The sequence below is a fragment of the Giraffa tippelskirchi genome, chromosome 3, assembly GCF_054371585.1.
Source record: "Giraffa tippelskirchi isolate mGirTip1 chromosome 3, T2T-mGirTip1v1.2.pri, whole genome shotgun sequence".
Classification (NCBI taxonomy): domain Eukaryota; kingdom Metazoa; phylum Chordata; class Mammalia; order Artiodactyla; family Giraffidae; genus Giraffa; species Giraffa tippelskirchi.
The window spans coordinates 132,534,011-132,556,327 of NC_137277.1; the positions used below are offsets into that span (position 1 = coordinate 132,534,011).

The following is a 22,317-nucleotide window of genomic DNA, read 5'->3' on the forward strand; positions in this document are numbered from 1 at the left end:
GGTTTGATCCCTGGGTCAAGAAGGTCTCCTGGAGAAGGGAATGGCAACCCACTCCAGTATTCTTGCTTGGAAAATCTCATGGACAGAGGACCCTGGCAGGCTACAGTCCATGAGATCACAAAAGAGTTGGAAATGATTTAGCAGCTAAAACAACAAGAGCCTCCCCCATGTGGATGGAGTGCAATTCAGATGCACTAGGATGTGCCAGTTGGTCTCTGATGTAGGGAGAGGTAACTCTCCAGTGACTTTAAGGGAACTCACTGTACCTGTTTTTATAATTGCAACCCCCCATAGTTTATTTTGAAAAGGACTTGATTTCTGGAACTTTTGAAATCAATGTGTGGAAAAGGTGGTAAGCAAGCTTGCCAAGGTACAGTTTCCATACAACAGAAATAAAAGAAAACCAGACAAGCAAGAAACAACACAACCAAAACCAATAAACAAAAGCCTTGGAGAGGAGATTGAACTCCATGCAGCAGGGCATGATGGAACTCCATTTCTTTTCTCTTTTAAAAAATTTTGTATTTATTTATGGTTGCATCAGGTCTTCTTTGCGACATGCAGGCTTCTCTCTAGTTGTGGCACATGGGCTCCAGAGTGCAAGCACCTGAGATCCTGCACTGGAAGGCGGATTCTCAGCCACTGGACCACCAGGGAAGTCCCCCTGGAGCACTCTTTCTATCTGTTTGTAGGCCAAAGGCTTGCTGGGCAGGGATGCCTGTGAGAGCAGACCTGTGCCCTCCCTGGCCCCGGGTGCTAAGAGCCCCAGTTTAGGGAAGAGCAGAGCTCAGAAGAGCAGGCCAGCCTTAAGAAATTCATTTGCTTTCTGAGACATCAGTGGGCCTGAGGTCACCTGCCTGGTGTTTCTGAGTAAGCGGGTCCTTGGGCTGGGTGGCTCGGCCATAGCAGAGGGTCATGGCCTCCCCACTTTGAGCCCACTGATCCTGCCCATGGCCCTGGGATCCTGGTGGGTGGCAGCAGCTCATCCCAAAGGCAGGACCTGTGCATACAAGCAAGCAGTCCCCAGGGCGGGCAGGGTTGGCATGTCAGGGCTGTGTGCAGGGCGCGTTCAGCTAAGGGGAGCCAGTGACCGTGTAATCCAGGCGGCTGGCAGGAAGGCATGCTCCAGAGCCCTGTAACACAGGGGGGATGGAACACAACCCTCAGACACCCTCCCCCACACCCCAACCCCAGTGTGAAGGGGGGCTCCTTTTCCTGGCCCGCCTGCCACTGATGGAGCACCCACTGGGGCGAAGCTACTCCAGGAAATAGCACACTGACTCTGCTCTCTAAGAGCTGATAGTCTCAGAAGAAATGTGATAGTAATAATGACAGCAACTCCTGCCCCATCCCAGGGGCCTTCTCCACACCAGCACAGTATGCTTGACACACCTTCTTAGCTCCTAGCAAGTTACTACCAACTCCGTGGCTTACAACAACAGGAATTTCTTCTCTTATGGTTCTGGAGGCTCTGGGGGGAGTCCCTTCCTGGCCTCTCCTAGCCTCTGGCATGGCCAATACCCCTTGGCTTGTGGCCGCATCCCTCCAGCCTCTGCCCTAGAGTTACATTACCTCCTACTCTTCTGGGTCAGGTTTCCCCTTGCCTGGCCTCTCTTAACACTTGTGCTGGCATTTAGCACCCACCCAGATAATCCATAGGGCTTCCCTGATGGCTCAGTGGATAAAGAATCTGCCTACAATGCAGGAGACCCGGGTTCAATCCCTGGGTCAGGAAGATCCCCTGGAGGAGGAAAATGGCAACCCACTCCAGTATCTTGCTTGGAAAATCCCATGGACACAGTAGCCTGGTGGGCTACAGTCCAAAGGGTCACAAAGGGTTGGACATGACTGAGTGACTAAGTACAGATAACCCATAATCTCATCTCAACATCCTCACCTTAATCACATCCTTCAGATGTGTTTTCCCTCCCCCCACCCCCCAAATACATGGAGACATCTTTGAGAGATATCAGCTTCCCACACTTTCCTCCTCTCCACTCCTCACTCGTATTTGTAAGAGTGCATCTGTGATTGCTCTTTTTGGATGAAGAAGCAGATTCAGAGAGGGGCATGACTTGCTCCAAGGCCCATGGTCAAAAGTGAGGCAAGGAGCCCCTATCTTCTGCTACAATGCCTTGCTCTACACTGGACACACTCACTATTTCATCCATCCATCCATCCATTCGTTGTTCATTATCCACTCATTCATCCATTATCCATCATCCATCCATCTATCCATCCATTCATTCTTTCAAAAGGTTGAGCACATGTGTGCACCCTACTGCACAGGGCCTGGTGCTCAGGGAGTGAGTGAGTGGAAGTGGGCCTGGAGTCTGCTGCTGGGGCTGCCTGTCCATTGAGGAGACAGGCCGCATGTGAACCCATCACTGCAGGTGCCTGATGGATGACCAGCCACAATGGACATGCTCAGGGTCCGGGGAAGAAACTGTCTTCCACATCCAGGGCAGGATAGGGATGAAGAGGAGAAAGGTGTGTGAACGGAAAAGCAGGTGTCTGGGGCCAGCTCTCTGAGGAGGAGCAAGGCAGCGCCCAGGACCAGAGAGAAAACCATGAGGGGACATGCAGGATTCAGGAGGTGGGACATAGGCACTAGACCATGTAGGCATGTGGTGTCCTGGTGCCATGAAGGCCATCAGTCACCCCAAGAAGGAGGCTGGAGGGGAGGTTTGAAGGCCTGTAGCCCCAAGTGACCAGACTTCTCCTTTCTCCCCCTCAGTGAGGCTCTTGGACCAGGCTGGGATAGAGTGATGCCCAGCACTGGGTCCCCGTGTTCTGCCAACTGCCACTTTGAGTGTCAGTCATGCTGTCTGTAGGACATGGGAGGTGTTCCCTTCCTGTTTCTGGCCCTCCTGACCTGCACAGGAAAAGGTCTGTGAATATAGGCAGTAGGAATGTCTCTTGGGTGGCTAAGGGTCCTTCTGGCTGCTGACCCCCGCCTGGGCAAACCTGCTCTGACGGCTGGTGCTGAGTCTGGGTGAGTCAGCACCCTCAGCTCCGCATTGTTCTCCTCTCCAAACAGGCACCTTGGGTGGGGTCCAGGGCCCCCAGTCCCCAAATGAAGGAGCACGTTGGTTCCTGCCTAACGCCTTGGCTCAGGCTGTGCCAGGGGTCAGATATACCCCCCGACTCCTCCCATCAGCACAGACTCATTCAGCTCTGTAGCCCGGCGGAAGCCAACACCCTCTAGGAACGCACCCTGTTGTGCCAGCGCCTAGGGATGGCGCCCGTCCTCAGGGGTCTAGGCATGCTCGCTCAAGTCCAGCCAGCTTGAGCTGCGATGCACATGGACGTGCAGGGCTCCCATCGCCATGGCCTTCCCTTTCATCTCCCTCCAAAACTTGTGCTCAGCGCTTGGGGAGGGAGGGGCCCAGGGCTGGATGCTGGGAGAGGTGGGCGGGGTCTTCTCCTCCACCCTCTGAGTGCCTTCCATTTGCTCATCTGTTAAATGTAAGAAAAGAGACAATGGGCATGGGCCAAGCACCTGCTTGTTGCCCAGGAACACAGTACTAAGCTCTTTCCGTTTCCCAGCTGCCCATCCTGCTGGTGAGGGTACGAATTGCATGACTGAGGTCCACAAGAAATAGCAGAGCCATAATTCAGACCCAGAGAGTACAGACTCTGCCCACCTGTGTGATAGCTCCCCTCCACCAGTGCCGCCACCCCCAGGGTCCAGTCAAAGCCATGTCTGTAAAGGGACACCCAGCAGCACTTCTCGGGAGCAGAGACAGCTGTGGTTTGGGCTTACCTGTCCATGCACTCTTGACAGTGTCAGAGGACCGAACCTGCCTTTCCAGAGTCAGAAAACGCTCGGCCACTTACACCTCTGCAACCTCAGGCCAGGCTTCTAACTGCCCCCAATGCAGGCAGTAAGACCTGCCTTGAAGAGTTTCTGGACCTGCTGCACGCTGTTGGCCTCTAGCGCATGTTGACCACGTGGTGAGCGGCACCTTTCCTGGCAGTGCCCACTTGGACTGAAATGGCAATGGGCCAGTTGGTCTCCACTTGCTTTTTTCCTGCTCCTCTTTCTCCTTTTCCTCCTTTCGTCCCCTGGCTGGTAGCCTAGCCCTGAAACCTTGTCCAGGGGCTTTGCAGGCCCCTCCCAAGGGGGAAGGAAGGAAAGAGGAAAGCGCTGATGTTGGGAGGAACCACAGGACCCCTGTCCTGCAGCAGAATCAGCCCAAAGAGGCTCGACCCCACTGCTCACCACACACATACACAGAGACACACACACACACACACAGACACATAGAGACACACACACATACACACAGAGACATGCATGCACCACATACACTGACATGCGCACACAGACAAACACGCACAGACACACACGTACACACAGACACACTCACGAGGAGGCAGGAGGTAGTTGGCCATTCGTCTTACCCAGACTCCTTGTGCTTGTACTTCGTGCCCAGGCACGGAAGGGCCAGCACAGCTGCCCTCGCCGCCCAGCAGCTGTGGGCAGAATGCCTGCAGGCTGGAGGGTGTCAGGCCCAAAGAACCACAGCTCAAGTCTGCCTTGCAGGAAGCCAGGCCCCAGATCTCTTGGGCAGGGGGAGCCAGGGGAGGCTGCATTAGTCAAGGCTCGCCTTGACAAGCCTTGGCAGTTGCCTAAGACAGAAAAAGTCAGCTGGAACTGTTTGAAACAAACAAACAAATGTATTGGTTCAGAGAACTGGAAAGGATGAGGGTACTAGCTTCTCGTGGCCTTCTCTGGTGGCTCAATGGTAAAGAATCCATTTGCCAATGCAGGGGACACAGGTTTGATTCCTGGGTCAGGAAGATCTCCTGGAGAAGGAAATTGCAACCCTCTCCAGTATTCTTGCCTGGGAAATCCCATGAACAGAGGAGCCTGGCGGGCTGCAATCCATGAGGGTCCCCAAAGAGTCAGACACAATTTAGCGACTGAACACCAACAGCTCGCTTCCAGTAAAGCCAGATCCCTATCCAGGGGCTCAATTCAAGAAACTTTTTCCATGACTCTCAGCTCTGATGCTTGTGAATCATCAGCTCTGTTCCTGGCCTTGCCCCTCAAAGCCCTCGGCGGCTCCACACTTATATCCTACCTGCACAACAACCCCTGTGGGCAGAGCACACTTCTTTCCCAAAGATTTCAGTCAAACCTACTGTCTTGGGCACATGCCCATCTCCAATGGTGCCTGGGGATATGGGATACTCTGACCATCAGAGCTGGGGTCACATGCCGCCACCCACAGCAGAAGAAGGGAAGCAGATCCAACACAGATCCAGCCCGAAGGTCTCTGTGGGTTCTGCCACTCCTCCCAAGATATAACCTTCCCCAAAATGTTCTTACATTCTAGCCCTTCTTTGCATTTGCTTCCTTTATTTTTAATATACTTCACCCATGAACTCCTCCTGGGTCCCTCCTCCAGAACCCAGACCAAATGTCACCTTCTCTGAGGAGCCTTCAGGCAGAGTTAGGGAATTTGTTCCTCTGCTGGAATCTTTATCAAACCAGCTAGTGTTTCTGCCTCTTGCAGCTGGGCTGTGAGCTCCCTGTGGATCCCTGGCACAGGGCTAGCGCTTGGGGCAATTTTGTTGGGAAAATGCACAAATATGGGAAGAAGCAATTGATAAGATCAGGTTCTGATGAGCCCAGAGCTGGACTGAAGTGGAGAAGGTGATACATAAGGGTGGAGTCGAAGCTGAGCAGCCCACAGGGAGGCTGATGTGGTCAGTCCAGCTGACAAAGGCCTGCAAGCATGTGAGTGTGCACACACGTGTACCTACAACCTAGAATATAACATCTTTTAAAATGAGCTTATACATCTTGTCCCTCCTTCCATCCTCAAGGCCACTTCCTTGAGTCTCTGTCCAGTTGCCAGAATTCAGGGGCTGGATGGGTCACGGCTAAGACCAGGGTCAGGCTCCCACAGCCCATAAGCGTGGAAATGGAAGGAGAAAGGGAGGCTGTGGCTGGGGGATGGCCTAAAGAAGCAGCTCCAATATTACCAGCAGCTTCCTTTCCTGGCACACCCAACAGCCCTGTTCTTGGTTCCCCAGCCTGGCAGCACCACCTGTATGGGGACACTTAGTGGTGCTTGGGATGGGACAAGCATCCAAGAAAGAGCAACTCTGGTCCCTGAAGGACTGGCCTTGGAAGTTGGGTGTGTTAATGTGATTTAAGGTCACTGGGAAGCCTCCTGCTCCCTGTGATGCATTCCTAGTGCTTTAAATTCTGCCATTTGAGATTCATTCCTTTGGCTGTGTTTGGTCTTTAGAATGACAGTCTCCTGGAATTTTTGTGACCCTGGAACCTATCAGTCACTCACAACCCAGTGTGAGGCAGAGGTTCCAGCTCCCTCCTGAGAGCTGGGTTGGATTGTGCATGGTGATGGGATGGCAGTGGTGGGGAAGAGAGTGGAAGAGATGGAACAAGACAGGGGGAGGAGAAATCAAGTTCTTCATTCCCGGGTGCTGTCCCTTCCCTGGTCCTGCGCCCACCAGAGCCCTGCTCACACAGAACTGCAGTCATCAAGAGCACCTGCCTCTCTGCTAGGGGACCCTCTTGGATTGATTGTGGTTTCAATACTTGCTCTCTTAGTGACCTTCGGTGAGGTACCTAGCCTTTCTGAGAGTGTTCTCATCTGTAAAATAGACGTAAGGTGCTGACTTTGTGGATTTTTTATTGAGATTATTAAAGGAAAAACATGCATGTGACCCCCTGGCAGCTGGCACCCAGTCTTGAGGCAATGCCAGGTCAGGGCACAGCTAAGTGGGGCTGTGCAAAGGGGACATCCAGGGAGGGGATGGCCTGGAAGAAACTTGAGCTCCCTGTTTCCTTGGTTAAGAATGTGATAGGAAGGGGATGACAGAGGTCGCTGTCCTCCAAAGGATGGTGACAGAGGTGTGGAGACAAGAGTGCCAGCTCCTCGGTGTGCGGACTCGGGCCCCACCTGCCGCCTCTGGGCTCAACCGCTGAGGCTGGACAGGATTCCAGTCCCGCTGAGGCAGCTCCCCGGTGGGGTGCACGTTGCCATGACAAGACGCCTTCCAGCCTCCTGCTTGGCCAGTGGGATGTTTGTCACCATGGACAGATCGGGGCTGCCGTGTGCCCTCCATGTGTTCCTTTAACCCCCCCTGTAATCACCCCCTTGTCTGGGGTCCATGTGCTCCACGGGTGACCTGATACTAGGGAGGCCTGGCCAGGCCACTTAGGGCCACCAGCTTCATCAATAACAGACTGCCTTAAGCTCGATGCCAGCCAGCCTCCCTGTACCTGCCCTACCTTGAATTGTCTGGGGGAGGACCACAGCTCTGAGGACTCACTCACCCAAGGTACATCACTTCCTCACTCCTCTTGCAATGACACTTGGCCTCTGTGGCCTGGAGCAGAGCCATCTCTTTGATCCATGGACTCAGTACAGTTTCCTCACAGGTGGCCTGGGCTCTTAGTAGTGTTAGTCGCTCAGTCGTGTCTGACTCTTTGTGACCTCATGGACTGTAGCTTGCCAGGCTCCTCTGTCTATGGTATTCTCCAGGCAAGAATGCTGGAATGGATTGTCATTCCCTTCTCTGGAGGATCTTCGTGGCCCAGGGATCGAACCCGGGTCTCCTACATTGCAGGCAGATTCTTTATCATTTGAGCTACAAGGAAGCTCCCTGGGCTCTTAGGGCAGCTTGTAAATGAGAACAGCAGGAGGCTATGACTGCCAGCAGAGGCTCCCCTCTGCCAGGCTTAGTACCTGGCTCACAGATGTGTCACCATTACTGGCTTTGAAAATAACTCTGAATGACTGTGGGATGTCAGTTGCCTGCCAGGCACTTGATGCAGCAGTGCCTGGGACACACCTTGCTCCTAGATAGAACTTGGTTACCTGGCAAGCACACCTGCCCACCTACGATGAGAATCACGCCTCCTTCGGGGGGAGCAGAGGCTCCTCCCGGGCCTGCAGGGAGGAGAAAAAATTGCCCTGACAACGTATAGGATGCAGGTTGGCCAAGAATTGACGTGGGCAAAAGCGCTACCACAAGGAGGCGGCTTAGCAGGTTCATTGTATCTGCATGTCCCTTGCAAGTCACATCTGCCAAAGCTCCAAAATATGGACTTCCCTCCTGGTCCAGTGGTTAAGAATCTGCCTTCCAATGGAGGGGATGAGGGTTTGATCCTTGGTCAGGGAACGAAGATCCCACATGCCACAGGGCAACTAAGCCCATACACTACAACTAGAGAAGCCCACGTGCCACAACAAAGAGCCAGCGCAGCAAAAAAACAAAAAACTTGAAGATGACATAGCAGAGTGCATATACCTAGGCAGGTGGAGTGGCCTCTGAGTGGGGAGTTTGTATAACGCAGGTGTTAAGACACCGAACGTCACCTGTTTGGGTTCTGGTGTGCACTCTGTCATAAGCACAATTTTCATGCCCTATTGCACACAATCAGTAATTAGCTCTAGTTTGCTGCAGCCACAAATAAATCATGCCTTCTCTTAAGTAACTGGTTCTCACAGTGCCTTTTCACACATCAGATGTAACGGTTTTGAGGGCTTCCCTGGCACGTCTGGATTTTGCCCTCAAATGTGGTACTGATGTGTCTCAGGCACTGTTTGAGGGACTTTCATCCTCACAGCAACCCTATGAAATGGGCACTGTTGTTACCCCTATTTTGCAGATGAGAAAACTGAGCCTTGGTGAGGTTGAATTACTGAGCACAGTGTGACTGAGCTGGTGAAGGGTGAGATTCTGCTTTTTTAAAAAAAAATTTTATTGAAATGTAGTTCATTTACAATGTTGTGTTAGTTTCAGGTGTACAGCAAAGTGACTCAGTTTTATATATATGTATATATAAGATTCTTTACCACTGTAAATTATTAGAAGATATTGAGTATAGTTTCCTGTGCTGTACAGTAGGTCTTTGTTGATTACCTATTTTATCTGTAATTGTGTGTATATTTTAATCCCAAATTCCTAATTTATCCCTCCTCCCAAGTTTGTTTTCTCTGTGGGTCTATTTCTATTTTGTAAGTTTATTCATATCATTTTTTTATATTCCACATATTAGTGATATCATATGATATTTATCTTTCTCTGTCTGACTTACTTCACTTAATATGATGGTCTCTAGGTCCATTCATGTCTCTGCAAGTGACAAATTTTCATTCCTTTTTATGACTGAGTAATATTTCATTGTATATATGTACCATGTATTCTTTATCCATTCATCTGTTGATGGACATTTAGATTACTTTCAAGTCTTGGCTATTGTGAATAGTTCTGGTATGAACATAGAGGTGCATACATCTTTTTGAATTAGAGTTTTATCCATATATAAGCCCAGGAGTGGGATTGCCGGATCATATGGTACTTTTATTTTTATTTTTTTAAGGAACCTCCATACTGTTCTTTAGAGTGGATGAGAGTCTAATGCAGATTGATCTGAACCTCCTGCAAGGCTGGCCAGATTGGTCTGAACACATTCTTTGCACTGTGTGAAGTCACAGAGAGGTCCCTATTTTCTGAAAAATCAAAAACGATATCTTGGTAAATTTGGTTTCCAGTGACTTTGTTGTGGTTTCCCAGCAACTACCCCCTGTCTGATTTTTCTTTAACATGGGCAAGTTTTGGAGCAGATGACCTCAGAACACCCCTGCAGCTAACATGCTCGCAGCTGCTTGGAGGCCCCTGGGGGCCAGGCCTGTCCTTTTGTCAAGTGGAGCAGGCACCTTCTGCAAGCCTGACCATGGAAATGGGCCGCAGCCATGCCAGGAGCATCCCTGATTGTCAGTTGGTGTCAGAGAAGAGAGACTCAGGGAACATCAGAAAGAGCTTCATGTACAGAGAGCTAGAATGATATTCCAAAATGATAGCTCAGCCTTTCAAAACTCTTCTTGAATCCTGGTCTTTTCCTTTCTAGCTGATCCTGTGGCTGAGCACTTCACTTCAGAGATTGTCCCATGGAGGTCCCAAATTCTCCATCTTTCAGGGCATCTCCTGATTCTTTTTCTTAATTCTGTTAGGAAGATAAGCCTTTTGCATCTTCCACATGCATGTGTGCATGCTAAATCACTTCAGTCGTGTCCAACTCTTTGCGACCCCATGGACTATAGCCCACCAGGCTCCTCTGCCCATGGGGATTCTCTAGGCAAGAATACTGGAGTGGGTTGCCGTGCCCTCCTCCAGGGGATCTTCCTGACCCAGGGCTCAAAGCCAGGGCTCCTGCATTGCAGGCAGATTCTTTACCACTGAGCCACCAGGGAAGCCCAGGTCTTTTTCCTGAATTGGCAGACTGGTTCTTTACCACTAGCACCACCTGGGAAGCCCATTTTCATGGTCTGTTTTCCACACTGGTTGGTAGGAGGCGTGCATTTGTCCATTAACGGAGACTTACTTGTTACTGCCTCCAGCCCTGAGCAGGCTGTGGGCAAGCAGTGGTGGCAGCTCGCAGGTGTGTGGCCTGCCGAGCTTGTGGTCCAGCAGATCCAGTCCCATGTATGCAGAATTTCATCACTGACATGAGACGCGTGGGTGGTCAGCCGCACCAGCCTTGAGAGCTTTCCACCTGCACTGACTGGCTCATGTGTTAATATGAGAGTTGAGACTCTATGTGAAAGGTGACCGAGGGATGTTGGTGCATAAAATAAACGTGTGGTTGCTCGTTTGGTTCTGCTGCTTGACAGGGTTCCCCATGCATCCTCCTGGGTGGGCCACGCTTTCTTATAACGCTGTCGTTTCTCTCTGCAGGCCTCCCACCCTGAGCGGCAGCCCTGTCCTCTCTGATATCTCATTGATTCGGCTTTCTCCACACCCTGCCGGCCCCGGGGAGTCCCCCTTCAACGCCCCCTACCCATACGTGAGCCCCCACATGGACCATTACCTGCGGGCCGTGCACGGCAGCCCAACACATCCCGCCATCTCTGCCGCCAGGGGCCTCAGCCCCGCGGATGGTGAGTAGGGGGGCCTGGGGTACGGGGTCAGAGGGGGCGATGCTAACTCCGATGCTGTGTGTTTCTCTGCCCTGTCCACGGGTTGGCAAACAGGCTGGCCGTCCTCCCTGCCACCCCTCAACAACAGGTCTTTCGATAAGTGAGTGGCTAGAGCCAAAAGAACCAGGGGTGCATTGGGTTTTGTGCTCATTTTGAAGAACTATTCATAAACACCCTTAGCATGTAAAATGATATAATAAGAATGATAAGTTCTGTTTATTCACGGAGGTCCTATCTTGGGAGAGAATTGCTTGGTTGTGAGACACCCAAGCCTGCAGAAGCTGGTATTAAGCAGAGTGGGTCTTGTATCAGGGTGTCTTGGGGCCCCCAGAGCAGAAGGAAAGCAGAGCCAGGCTGGTTGTCTGCCTGCATCTCTTGTGGGTCAACACATGCCCTCCAAATGGACTCCAGGCTGCAGCGTGACCATCAGTGGCTTCATGTCCCTCTTGAGAGGATGTTGAGTGGCCCAGCTCAGAGTCAGATGACAAACCTGTTCAATTCATTTGAGACAGGAAAGTGCAGAGTCACAAAGAGAAACCAGACCAGTGAATGGCTGCAGCCACAGGACTTGAAGATGGACGATCAAGATGCAGTCATTTGGAAATGGCCCTTTAGGATTGGACCCAGGGCTCGACTGTGCGTGGGTCCTCCGAGTGGCCTTGACCAACCCGGGATGCCCTGAAAGGTTGTGCTGCCTCCATGTGGGGCTGCCATCTCCCAGAAAGTGGACACAAGCTCCTCCACGTCTCTCCTGGGCATGCAGACCAGGTTCTGAATGCTGCCCCACCTTGAAGTTCACATGTGGTACAGTGGGCAGGAGGTGTGTTGCCTCGTGTGGAAAAGGAGCCTCTGCAGACATGGTTAAGTTGGGGATTTTGAGTCAGAGAGATCATCATGATGATCCACGTGGGCCTTAAATCCAACGATAAATGTCCTTACAAGGGAGACACGGGAGACGACGCAAAGATGGAGCCATGTGGCCACAAGCCAAGGAAGCTGGCAGCTCCCAGAAGCTGGAAGAAGCAAGGGACAGATTTTTCCCCTAAAGCCTCCAAAAAGAGTTGGCCCTGCTGACTCCTTGATTTGGGACTTGCGACCTCGAGAGCTGTGAGAGAATCAAATCTGTTTTCACAGCAGTTAGCGGCAAGCCTGAACTAACTTGTTACCGCAGCCCGAGGAAACTAGTACGCATGGTGACAGGGCAGTCCTCCCGAGGCCTGGGTCAGAGAGGGGCCAGAGGGATGTCTGGGGGAGGGACGAGGAGCAGAGTGCCCTCCTGGAGAGCCTGTGAGTCGGGGACCCTGTAGCTGCCGACAGCAGTGTAGCCACGAAGAGCTATGTGGTAAGACAAGACTGCCCTGGAGGCAGAGACTTCCTGTTGACAGAGCCCTGATTTTATGCCTGCTTTCCATATACTAGCCTTGTGGCACCTACCACACCCGCTTAGCCCAGCCCCAGACCCTTGAGACAGCAGAGAATGTACCAAGGAGACGCGGCTAATGAGCATGGCCCTGACCCCTACAGAGGGTGGGTCAGAGACCCTGAGGCCTCTCTGGTCTCCAGACCAAGCTCCCCATTGAGCAGAGATAGGCTGACAGTTCATTCAACAGCCGTGCCAGCTGGAAATTTCATCAGAGGTCTGAGGCCGGATCTGCCAGAATGTGTGTTGCAGAGGACAGTGGGCATTCCAGGGAAGGCTTCAGGGAGGAGGTGGACAAGCAAGGGAGAAGGGAGGGCATTTGAGGCACAGATAGGGCAGGCAGAGGCCATGGGGCTGCAGGCCGGAGCTCTCCCTGGAGGATACAGCAGGAGAGGGAGGGGAGGAAGAATAAGCAGAGGATGACTTGCTTCTGTGGACTGGCTATTTCTCTCTGCCCAGCACGTGTGCATCTCCTCTAATATCTGCCAGAGCTAATAGCAGAGAGGCTGTGAAGACAGCTCTTAGAAACTTGGGCTCTGGATTCAACATCTTTAACTCTTAAAGTGCCAGAGTCTTCAGCTGCTAAGGGGCTCACTGGGTGATGCTTGTGAAACTAGAGAGTGGATTCGATCCCGAAGCCCTGGGACTGCACCCACCCAGGAACGCCCAGCCCAACATGGCTGATACTGTCATTTTTACTAGTAATTCGACTCGTGGATATGATTACCCCCATTTTACAGATGGAAAACTGAGCCGGCTCAGAGAGGTGGTGCCTTCTTAATTTTTCACACATGGTAAAAGCCAAGACTCCCAGCCGGGATAGTGGAGTGGCCAAAAAATTTGTTAAGATTTTCCTCTGATGGGAAAACCCAAATGAACTTTTTGGCCAACCCAAAAGTTGCTTCCCAAGCCTCTTTTTAATTAGCACCACACTCCTGAGTGCCAGGCACCTTCAGGATACGCTGAAGTTCATCTTCCCACCTCCTTCCTAAGCCCCAGACAGAGCTGAGTGCGAGGTTGAAGGCGGACAGTCTACTGTGGTTCTGCAGCTGCGGGACAGGCGGGGAGCTTTATCTGGCCAGGCTGGTCAAGCACTCACCCGCAGTCCCGCCTTGAGTGTTACGGTGAGTGTGGCCTGGCGCCCAGCTGTCTGGCCACCCCGGCACTTCCAATGACATCTTCTTTCTCCTTTGAAAACTCTGGTGGATCAGGGACCCTGTCAGCCTGAAGCTCGGGGCGTCTGTGGGGCCTGGACTGGGAGGAGGAAGCAGTTGTTTATGGCTTTGAGGAAAGACGAATGTGAGGCTGGGAGCTGCAGCCCCATCAGCAGAAACCATCGCACCTCAGCCAGCCCCGCCCAGCCGTCTGCTCAGGGCCCACCTGGGACAGCGGGGGAGGGGGACCCAGGACCCTAGGGGGTGGAGGATGGCTGGAGGGCACTGAGGGGCCTCCTCGGGCCAGGTGTGTGTTTCTCTTTTTGGCTAGATTCTAACAGTTTCTTTCTCTCCCTCCCACCCATAGTGGCTCACGAGCACCTTAAGGAGCGGGGGCTCTTTGGCCTCCCTGCTGCAGGCACCAATGCCTCAGACTATTACCACCAGATGACTCTCATGGCAGGCCACCCTGCGCCATATGGGGACCTGCTTATGCAGAGTGGGGGTGCGACCAGTGCACCCCATCTCCACGACTACCTCAATCCAGTGGATGGTGAGTGCTGGGCTGGGGTGGGAGTGGGGAGCAGGACAAGGCTGACAGTCCCCTCTGGGCCCCTTTGATGGCTCCTTTTGCCTGGAGGAGCCAGATGGAAGGATCCCGGGTTTACCCCAACCCCTGCTGTGATTGTTTTCCATGGGGGACCAAGTGTAAACACCACACAGAAACACATAGTGGGTCATCAAGGGCCAAGAAGTGTTGCAGGAATTGCAGACAGTCCAAAGAACAAAAAGGACTCATGTCTGCCTTCATGGAACTTACAGAATAGTGGGGAGAGACAGACAATTCAGAAATGGGGGAAGGGGAATTCCTTAGCAGTCTTGTGGGACTCTGCAAAGATCCCACATGCTGCGTGGCTAAAGAAAAGGAAAAAGGAAATGGGGTAAGGAGCTTCGAGTGGATGAGGGTGCCATCTTGAATGAGGAAATCCTCACTGAGAAGATATTGGAGCAAAGAATTGAAAGAGGTGAGCCATGCAGAAATAAGCCAAAGAGTGATACAGGCAGGAGAGACAGCACTTACAAAGGGCCTGAAGCAGCAGTGTGCCTGCTGGGATCAAGAAAAGCCCAGGAGGCCAGTGGATCTGGTACCCTAGAATGCAGGGCCCACAGGGTATGGCCAGAGTTCTGGGGCTGGCTGTGCCGGCTGCTCAGGGCTTTCACAGCAGTGATATGGGGCCCGTGGAGAGAGTTGGACAGAAGAGTAACGAGACCTGACTTAGTCTTAAAAGGAATCCCATTCTGGCTGCTGGTTGAGAGCAGATTTAGGGGCAAGGTGGAAGCAGAGGTTCCAGACGGCAGATATCGGGAGAAGTAGTCATTTCAGATAGATTTTGAAGGAAGAGCCACAAGATTTGTTCCTGGATGGGATGCAAAGTAAGGGAGGAAGAAAGGCGTTGAGAACATCAGGGTCTCCAGCCTGAGCAGTTGGAGGATGGAGTAGTCAGTGACTGAGCCAGGAGGCCACAGGCACGTTTGTGTGGACAGAAGATTGGGTGAACTGGGGAGATGAAGTGGCCTGGTCCTCCTTAGATGCTAAGACCCCATCCTACTCTCTGCACTCTCACAGCTGTTTTCCCAGGGGCACCTGCACCCTGACCTTGAGCCCCTGGGGAAAAATGGAGCCCCTTGTGTGAGAGAGGGTGGAGGAGGGGGAGAACGCTAAGGGCATCTCACCCTCTCCCCAGGCAGCGCTGCTCCACCTGCTGGTCTTGGAGCTCCCCCCAGAGACACCCAGGGATACAGACCAGGCAGCGGGGCTGGAAACCACAGCAAGGTTCTTACAGATTTGTCCTCCTCAAGCCCTTCTTTACTTCCTGATTTCAGAGAGCAGACAGGCCTGCAGGAAGACCTGCTGGGCTGCAGGCAGCCCCGTGGGATCAGACAAAGCTCAACGGGGGCTCTGCATCTCTCAGCCCCCACCCCCGTCCTCTAGTCCTCTGCCCTGGGCTTCCTGTCCACCCCTGGCCAATGCCACTCCACCTTATTGGCTGGAGCAAAGCCAAGCCCCTTACTTCCTAAGCCTTGGCTGAGATCTCACCTCCTCCAGGAAGTCTTTCTGGATGTCCCTTCCCTCCCCCACCTCTTTCTTGTCACTGACCAGGGTTCCTGGCCTCTTTAGTCAATAGAAATTGATCAGAGGCCAGACAAGAAATTCAAAGAAGGCTTTACTGGGACCCCTGCTGCAGTAGGGGGTAGCAAGAACAAGTAACAGGTTCCCTTGCTCACTTACTCCCCAAGGGAGTTCCTTATATGGGGGTGAAGGTAAAGGCGGGCCCAGGGGGTCAGGCTGGAGGGGTGGCTTAGGTGGTTTGCCTACCCTTTAAGTGTTGCAGTGTGCAGGGGGCATGCACAGTACCTTGCTATTGCTCCTGACACCTGGTTTTTGCTCCTGACCCTTAAGAAGTGGCAGTTGGGTGTTTGCTGTTTTTGTATCTTATTGTCCACAATTTATTCCTACTACACGTGCATGCAGTTTTTGTTTTTTTTTGTTTTTTTTTAATCCCTTATAGTGTCTTTGTATTTTGTTGTTCGAGGAGACATTTGTCCAGGTGCAAGGACTGCAGCAAGGGGTCCCAGGTCCCAGCCTGTCTCATCCTCTCTATTACATCTCACACTTACAGGAGCCACCTCGTATGGTCCCTGTGCCCCCAGGTTCCCTGCCACTCTCCCCACAGGAGTGCTACCAGGGAGGAGCATGGCAGTCCTCCCAACGCCCGCTCTGTGGGCATTGTCCCATGACACCCTCCGCCTGCCCTGAAGGGAACCCACAGTACAACCGAGCAATGCCACCAGCATCTGATCCCTGGGTCCTCTCACTCTGTGCCTTCCCCAGGATGGTGTTTCATGCAGGATGTGAGCTTGTCCTAGATGAAACAACAGGTGAAGTGACACCTGTCGGCCCCCTGAGCACACGTTCCTGTGTGATTTTCTCTCTCCTCCCCTTAACAGCCCTACAGGTATCCCCACAGGGAGCAGGCTGGCCCTGGGGAGATCGTGGGTGCTTGTTACTCAGCGCAATTAGACACCAGATGACAGCAACAATACAGGGCATAAATGTTGCTGCTGTTGTCCGAACAAAAGGTTCCCCAAGCGATGTCTGCCCTCCAAGGGCTCAGGGTGGGTGGTGTGCAGACTCAGAGAAGCCATGGCCAAGGGGTGTGGTCAGGCAGGTGTCCCCAGAGGGCAGGAGAAGCCGAGTCAGCATATGTGAGCACCTGCTGCATGCACGCGTGTGAGCGTCTAAGTGAGGTCTGCCTGTGTTCCGTGACTTCACATACACTCCCTGTGTGACTCCACTCAGCCCCCTTCTGGGGCTGGAATTCCCATCCCTGCTGTAAGATGAGCTCACTGGGGTCCCCAGCACCAGGGACTTGCCCAGGCCGCACACTGGGAATCCAGGCCCCCCTCCGCTTGTCACTCCACCCAGCTCACCCCATCATACCACCCCATGCAGCCCACCCTAGACTTGCCAAGTCTGTCGTGTCAGCTCCCCAGCCACCTAGTCCTGTGCCAGCTCCCAGCACAGCCTCTCAACTCAGGCTCCCTCCACCTGATCCCCACCTCCCTGGATCATGTATCCCCTCCCCGCTCCCATCACCCTCAGGGTCAAGCCCAGACTTTACAATGTGGCCTGAGCAGCCTACCCTCCAGCCTGTCTCCTCCCACCTACACACTCGCTGCACTCCGCATGCTCTTGTGCCTCTGTGCCTGCCCCTGCAGGCTGGCCTGGCTCCATCCCACAGGGATCCCAGGGCTCAGGTCAGCTGGCACTTCTCCTGAGGCACCACCCACATCAGCTCCTCTTGGGTTCTTCACCTCCCTCTGCCCACCTGCAGGACCCCTCTGCCCCAGGTGCACCAGCTGGTTCACTGGCTGGTACTTCTGTCTTCACACCCCCTGCAGGTCCGGAGCATGGCTGACAAGGAACAGAGATCTTGTATTTGTGGTCGGTGAGGGAGGGAGGGAGTGTCGGCCACAAAAGAACCTGGGGTAGAAAGATGTCACTTAATCGGGAAGAAACTGTGCTGAGGCCAGCAGCTGTCAGCCTGCAGGAACCTGGAAGGGAACACAGCCACTTTGTTCTGGGGCGCTCAGTGCTTGACAGCGAGTGGGGCTGAGCATCTGAGGCAAGGGGTCAGGTGAGCTCAGCGGTGGGCATGGGAGCTGCCCCGAAGAACTCGGCACACCCGCTGCTGTCCTGTCTCTGCCTCAGTCTCGAGGGTGTGATGGGCTTCAGGGCGCAGAGGGGAGCTTCACCACCTCCAGCCTCGGCCTGAACAGACACTGACTCATGGCAGGTGATTTTCCTGAGTCCTGATGCATTTCAGCAACAGACTGTTTCTTTGCCCTGTTTCCCATCAGTTAGGATCCAAGGAAATCAGTGTGAAGTGTACTATGATTTCTTGTATTTGTTGTTACCTACATTGTTTTTTCCAAACCCGTTTCAACCAGAACTTTGCTCCCACTTTTCCAAGTTCTAGGTGTTTCTGTGCAGCTCCCATGCCTACGAGGATGTGTTCTCACGTGGCCCCTGAGAGACTCAGGTGATCATGGTCCAGGCCTGTGCCTGGTGGAGCCCAGACCTGCCTCTGGGGAGTCCCTGGCCCCCCTTCCTGTGAACCGTGGGAGCCAGGAAAGCCCATCAGCTCCAGTGTTTCTGGCTGGTCCCAGCTGCACAGATCTGGGGAGAGATGCTCCCAGGATGCTCTGTCCACTCAGTGGAGGTGTGTGGTTCTTCCAGTCAAGTTTCTTTGTGCTCAGACTCTCACAGAGGAAGGTGTACCGACCAGGGGCCAGGGCAGGAGGGCTCAGGGGACCACCTGTGAAGGGGCCCTGAGGCTCTGAGGGCCTGTGTTCACATAAGGAAGCTGCCCATACACAGGACAGTGACGTGTGAGCTCTCTGTGGGTGCGGGGGCCCTGAGAGCTCAGGGGGAGTCAGGGAGACTGTGTGTATGTGTGTTTTTCTCTCTCTTTCACACACCCACACACATATCGCACTCATGCCATAACCACTGCCACATACACCATACCCCCACCACACACACACACACCATGCCCCTCCATACACACACCCTGCACCCACACATGCTACATCCCTACTGCATGCACACACCGCACACACACCCCATATACACACACCATATCCATACTACACACACAGACCACACACACACACACACACACACACACACACACATTGTACCCCACATGCCACATCCCCACAACACACCACATCACACACACACCACATATACATGCCATACCCCCACCACAAACACACACTCACTCTCTTCATTCATTCTGAGGATACTTACTGAGCACCTACTATGTGCCAGGCATGGTGCTAGGTGCTGGGGATGCAGCATGCCAAGCCCTGCCCTTGTGGTGTTTACTGTCCAGTGGGGCTGTTCTGAGGAAGCTCCTTTTCGGGACAAAGAATACCTGTCCCGAGGCTGCACCACCTCCCCAATCTCCTTCCTCAGCTCCTTCCCTTCATGTTTCAACAGGAGGCAGAACTATGGGGGAGAGAATTTCCAGAGGCAATAAGTGTTGAGCTAAGGCGTGGAGATCAGGTCCACCCACCTGACTGTGAGGAGGGTGTCAGGAAGGCCACCCGGGGCCACATCAGCAGAGAGTGTCCCCAGTCCACCCAGCGGCAAACCAACCACAATCTTACTTTAGCCAAGTACCATCTGCACAGTTATTTATTTAATATTATATTTTTAACAGACTTACCTTAACAGAGATGTTTATTTTTTTATGAAATGAGAAACCCATTGACATCTGTGGAAGAGGTCCCCATTTGTGTATCTGTCAAGCCTAAAATGATCTCCTTTGGGTTGTGTGTGTGTCGTAGGCGGGGGAGATGCCACAGTCTTAGCAGTGAGGCTGGGGGTTGTGGGTACTTATTGAATGGAAAAGCCAAGCCCTCTCTCTGCCCTCCAGAGCTCGGGGCCAGGCTGCGGGTAGGACAAGGGGCATTGCCTGAGGAAGCCTTCCCCCTCCCTCTGCTGGAGCCTCCAGGTGGTCGATGAAGGACCATTGCCCCATTCTTTAAGGAGGCTGATTTATAGCTGGAAGCTGTGGAGTGATGTGCCTTTGGAAGGTAATAGATAACCAGTCAGGGAATCCAAGGTTATCATTCTGCCTAGTGGTTCTCTAGAGAGCGGGGAAGTCACTGGTTGTCACCAGGGCCTTAAGATGGAATTTTCTCATGTGATGCTGTTGAGTATCGGTGATTTAACGACAGACTGGAAGCAGCCGCAATCCCACCCCCTCCCACCCTCACCACATTGAGAAGATTGAAATGTTTCCGATTGAAATGTCTGTTTACAGCCCGTATTTCCTCTGAGCTGTATATTTTATCGTCATATTGACACTAATTTGAATCGGATGTCACCTCCATTCTGACGCCCGTTCTTTATGCTGCCGGCAGGTCCGGGGAGGTTTCAGAAACCAATTACATTGATCACACCACAGAGAGGCAGAGAAGGTGACAGAGGAACTGATAGAGGCCTCATTTGGGCGGGGAGTCTATGCCTAGCCTGCCAACAAGAGGGGAGACCAGGGGCAGGGTGCTGAGTGCAGACTCAGGCTGAATGGTGTGTCCAGGTCATCTGGTAGACCTGCAGAAACAGTCTCATGACACAAGTGTTAGGAAGTCACTTTCCAGGTGAGGAACCTCAGGCCCAGATCCCTAAATTTCTTTTATCTCTATCACAGATCTAGGAAATACCCTCAATCTCACACCTCTGGGTTCCAAAACCTTGGTGCTTTTTACTCCCCCAGAAGAGGGTTTGTGGACAGCTAAGTGTGGGGCAGGTTAAGGTCCTCAAGCTAGATTTCCGTAGGGCATCTCCTCAATGAATCCAGAAATGATCAGAGTGAGGGGCCGGGCCTGAGCGGTGGGGATAAGAGTTCAGGAGCCCTGACACGAGGCCGCATGTGTGCTCAGTCGCTCAGTGGTGTCCAGCTCTCTTTGCAACCCCATGGACTGTAGCCCGCCGGGCTCCTCTGTCCACGGGATTTCTCAGGCGAGAATACTGGAATGGGTTGCCATTTCTTCCTCCAGGGGATCTTCCCAATGCAGGGATTGAACTGCTCCTGCATTGGCAAGTGGATTCTTTACCATAGAGCCACCTGGGAAGCCCCTGACCCGAGTCTAGACGTCCCCAGGGAAAGCGCATCCCAGCTCCAGGCTGCAGACAGCATCTGGCAGAGAGGAGGCTCCTGGGGTGTCGAGCCAGGACAGTGTCTGCCCTGCCTGGGTCCTATGGAGCCAGACTCGCTGCATCCCTCCTTCTGTGCTCAGCCCAGGTTCTTGGGTACACAGAGGGCCCACTCAGAGCTGTGTGATGTGCTGCTCAGTAGCCTTTAGTGATGTTGGTCCATCTTCTAGGTGAGGAAACAGCCCAGAGAGGTCCAGTGGCTCACCAAAGACACCCAGCTCAGACCCTGTAGGCAGGGTCAGAAACTGGGTCTTCCTAGGTCCAGGGTCTGTTTTTACATCTCCTGCTGATCCCAGCTGCCCCAGGAAAAGCTACACTACCCCCACCCCCACTACCCCTGCAAGTACTCCAGGATTACCTGGGCTCACCCTGCTTAGGTGGAATCTGTCGAATCCTGCCTGGAGCTGCAGGTACCATTGTGTCCTCTCACTGGGATTCTGAGATCCAGGAGATGAGGCCAAGTATCCTTGCTTGCAGCCCCCACAGTGTCCAGACCTGTGCTGGGCAAGCTGTTGTGCAAGAGTCTGATAGGTGCTTGAACTAACACACAAATGAGCAAAAGAAAGGACTAACGGATTAAACGTGGTCCAGATGCAGGTGATGACAGGAGTGGGTAGCATCTGGCGTTCGCCCAGGTGAGAGCAGGCAGGTGGCTGATCACCCAGTGGCTGTTGGCTATCAGAACAGGGGCATCCACAGATGAATGGACGTGACGACTCCACCAATCCCAGTCATAAATCACAGGAGAAGCCACGGGAAATGAGTGCCAGGCTTTTCTTTCTATTTAGTAATTTATCAAGGGAAGAGGCACATTAATAAACATATTTCCCTTGAGGGGTGGGAATAACAGAGATGAATATCACTGTCAGATTTGGCCTGTTTCCTCTTGTTAGGGGCGCTCATGAGGGTGGGAATCCAAATATTAGTAGCAAAATCTTTTTTTTAGCATATTACAAAGATGTGTGTATTTCTTAATTTGTGTGATATTACGTCTCACCCCACCCATGTATTTTCCCATTTGCCACTCAGTTCATAAGTAATAGAAGTCTTTCGAAAGATTCACTTTTACATCTTGCTTAGAGTTGCCTTTAAAGTGATCATGCACAAGGAATGAACCCAGTAAATAAGAATTAAGAAGCTTAGAGGATGCCCAGATGGATGGATGACTGTTTAGGGACAGATGTCCTCCTGTGTGGCCCAGTCATTTCTCTCTAGATCTGCTGTCTTTTTTTATTTTAAGGCTGCCCAGGGATGTAGGATCTTAGTTTCCCAACCAAGGATCAAACCCGTGCAGGGGAAGCATGGAGTCCTAACCACTGGCCCGCCAGGGAATTACCTAGATTTGCTGTACTTTATTCCATTATTAGCTCTAAGCTCACCCTGCTCACCAGAAGAGTCCTTCTTGCCCCTAAAGAAGCCATATTAATTCAGTTTTATTTTGGAAGATGTACTGGGTTTGAGGCACTGTCCATGGTTCTGTCCCTG

General features: G+C 52.7%; 1 protein-coding gene across 4 annotated transcripts in view; it reads left to right on the forward strand.

Annotated features, from left to right (window-relative positions):
* Positions 1 to 22,317, forward strand: part of GLI2 (GLI family zinc finger 2) — a 256,391-nt gene that overhangs the window by 207,308 nt on the left and 26,766 nt on the right. For 2 of the 4 annotated variants that reach the window (XM_081576000.1, XM_081576001.1), the window contains 3 exons: positions 10,726 to 10,928; positions 13,909 to 14,094; positions 18,077 to 18,325. In XM_081576000.1, coding sequence (XP_081432126.1) covers positions 10,726 to 10,928; positions 13,909 to 14,094; positions 18,077 to 18,325 — 638 coding nt within the window. The remainder of the gene's footprint in view (positions 1 to 10,725; positions 10,929 to 13,908; positions 14,095 to 18,076; positions 18,326 to 22,317) is intronic. The other 2 variants (XM_081576002.1, XM_081576003.1) reach the window with 1 other exon arrangement.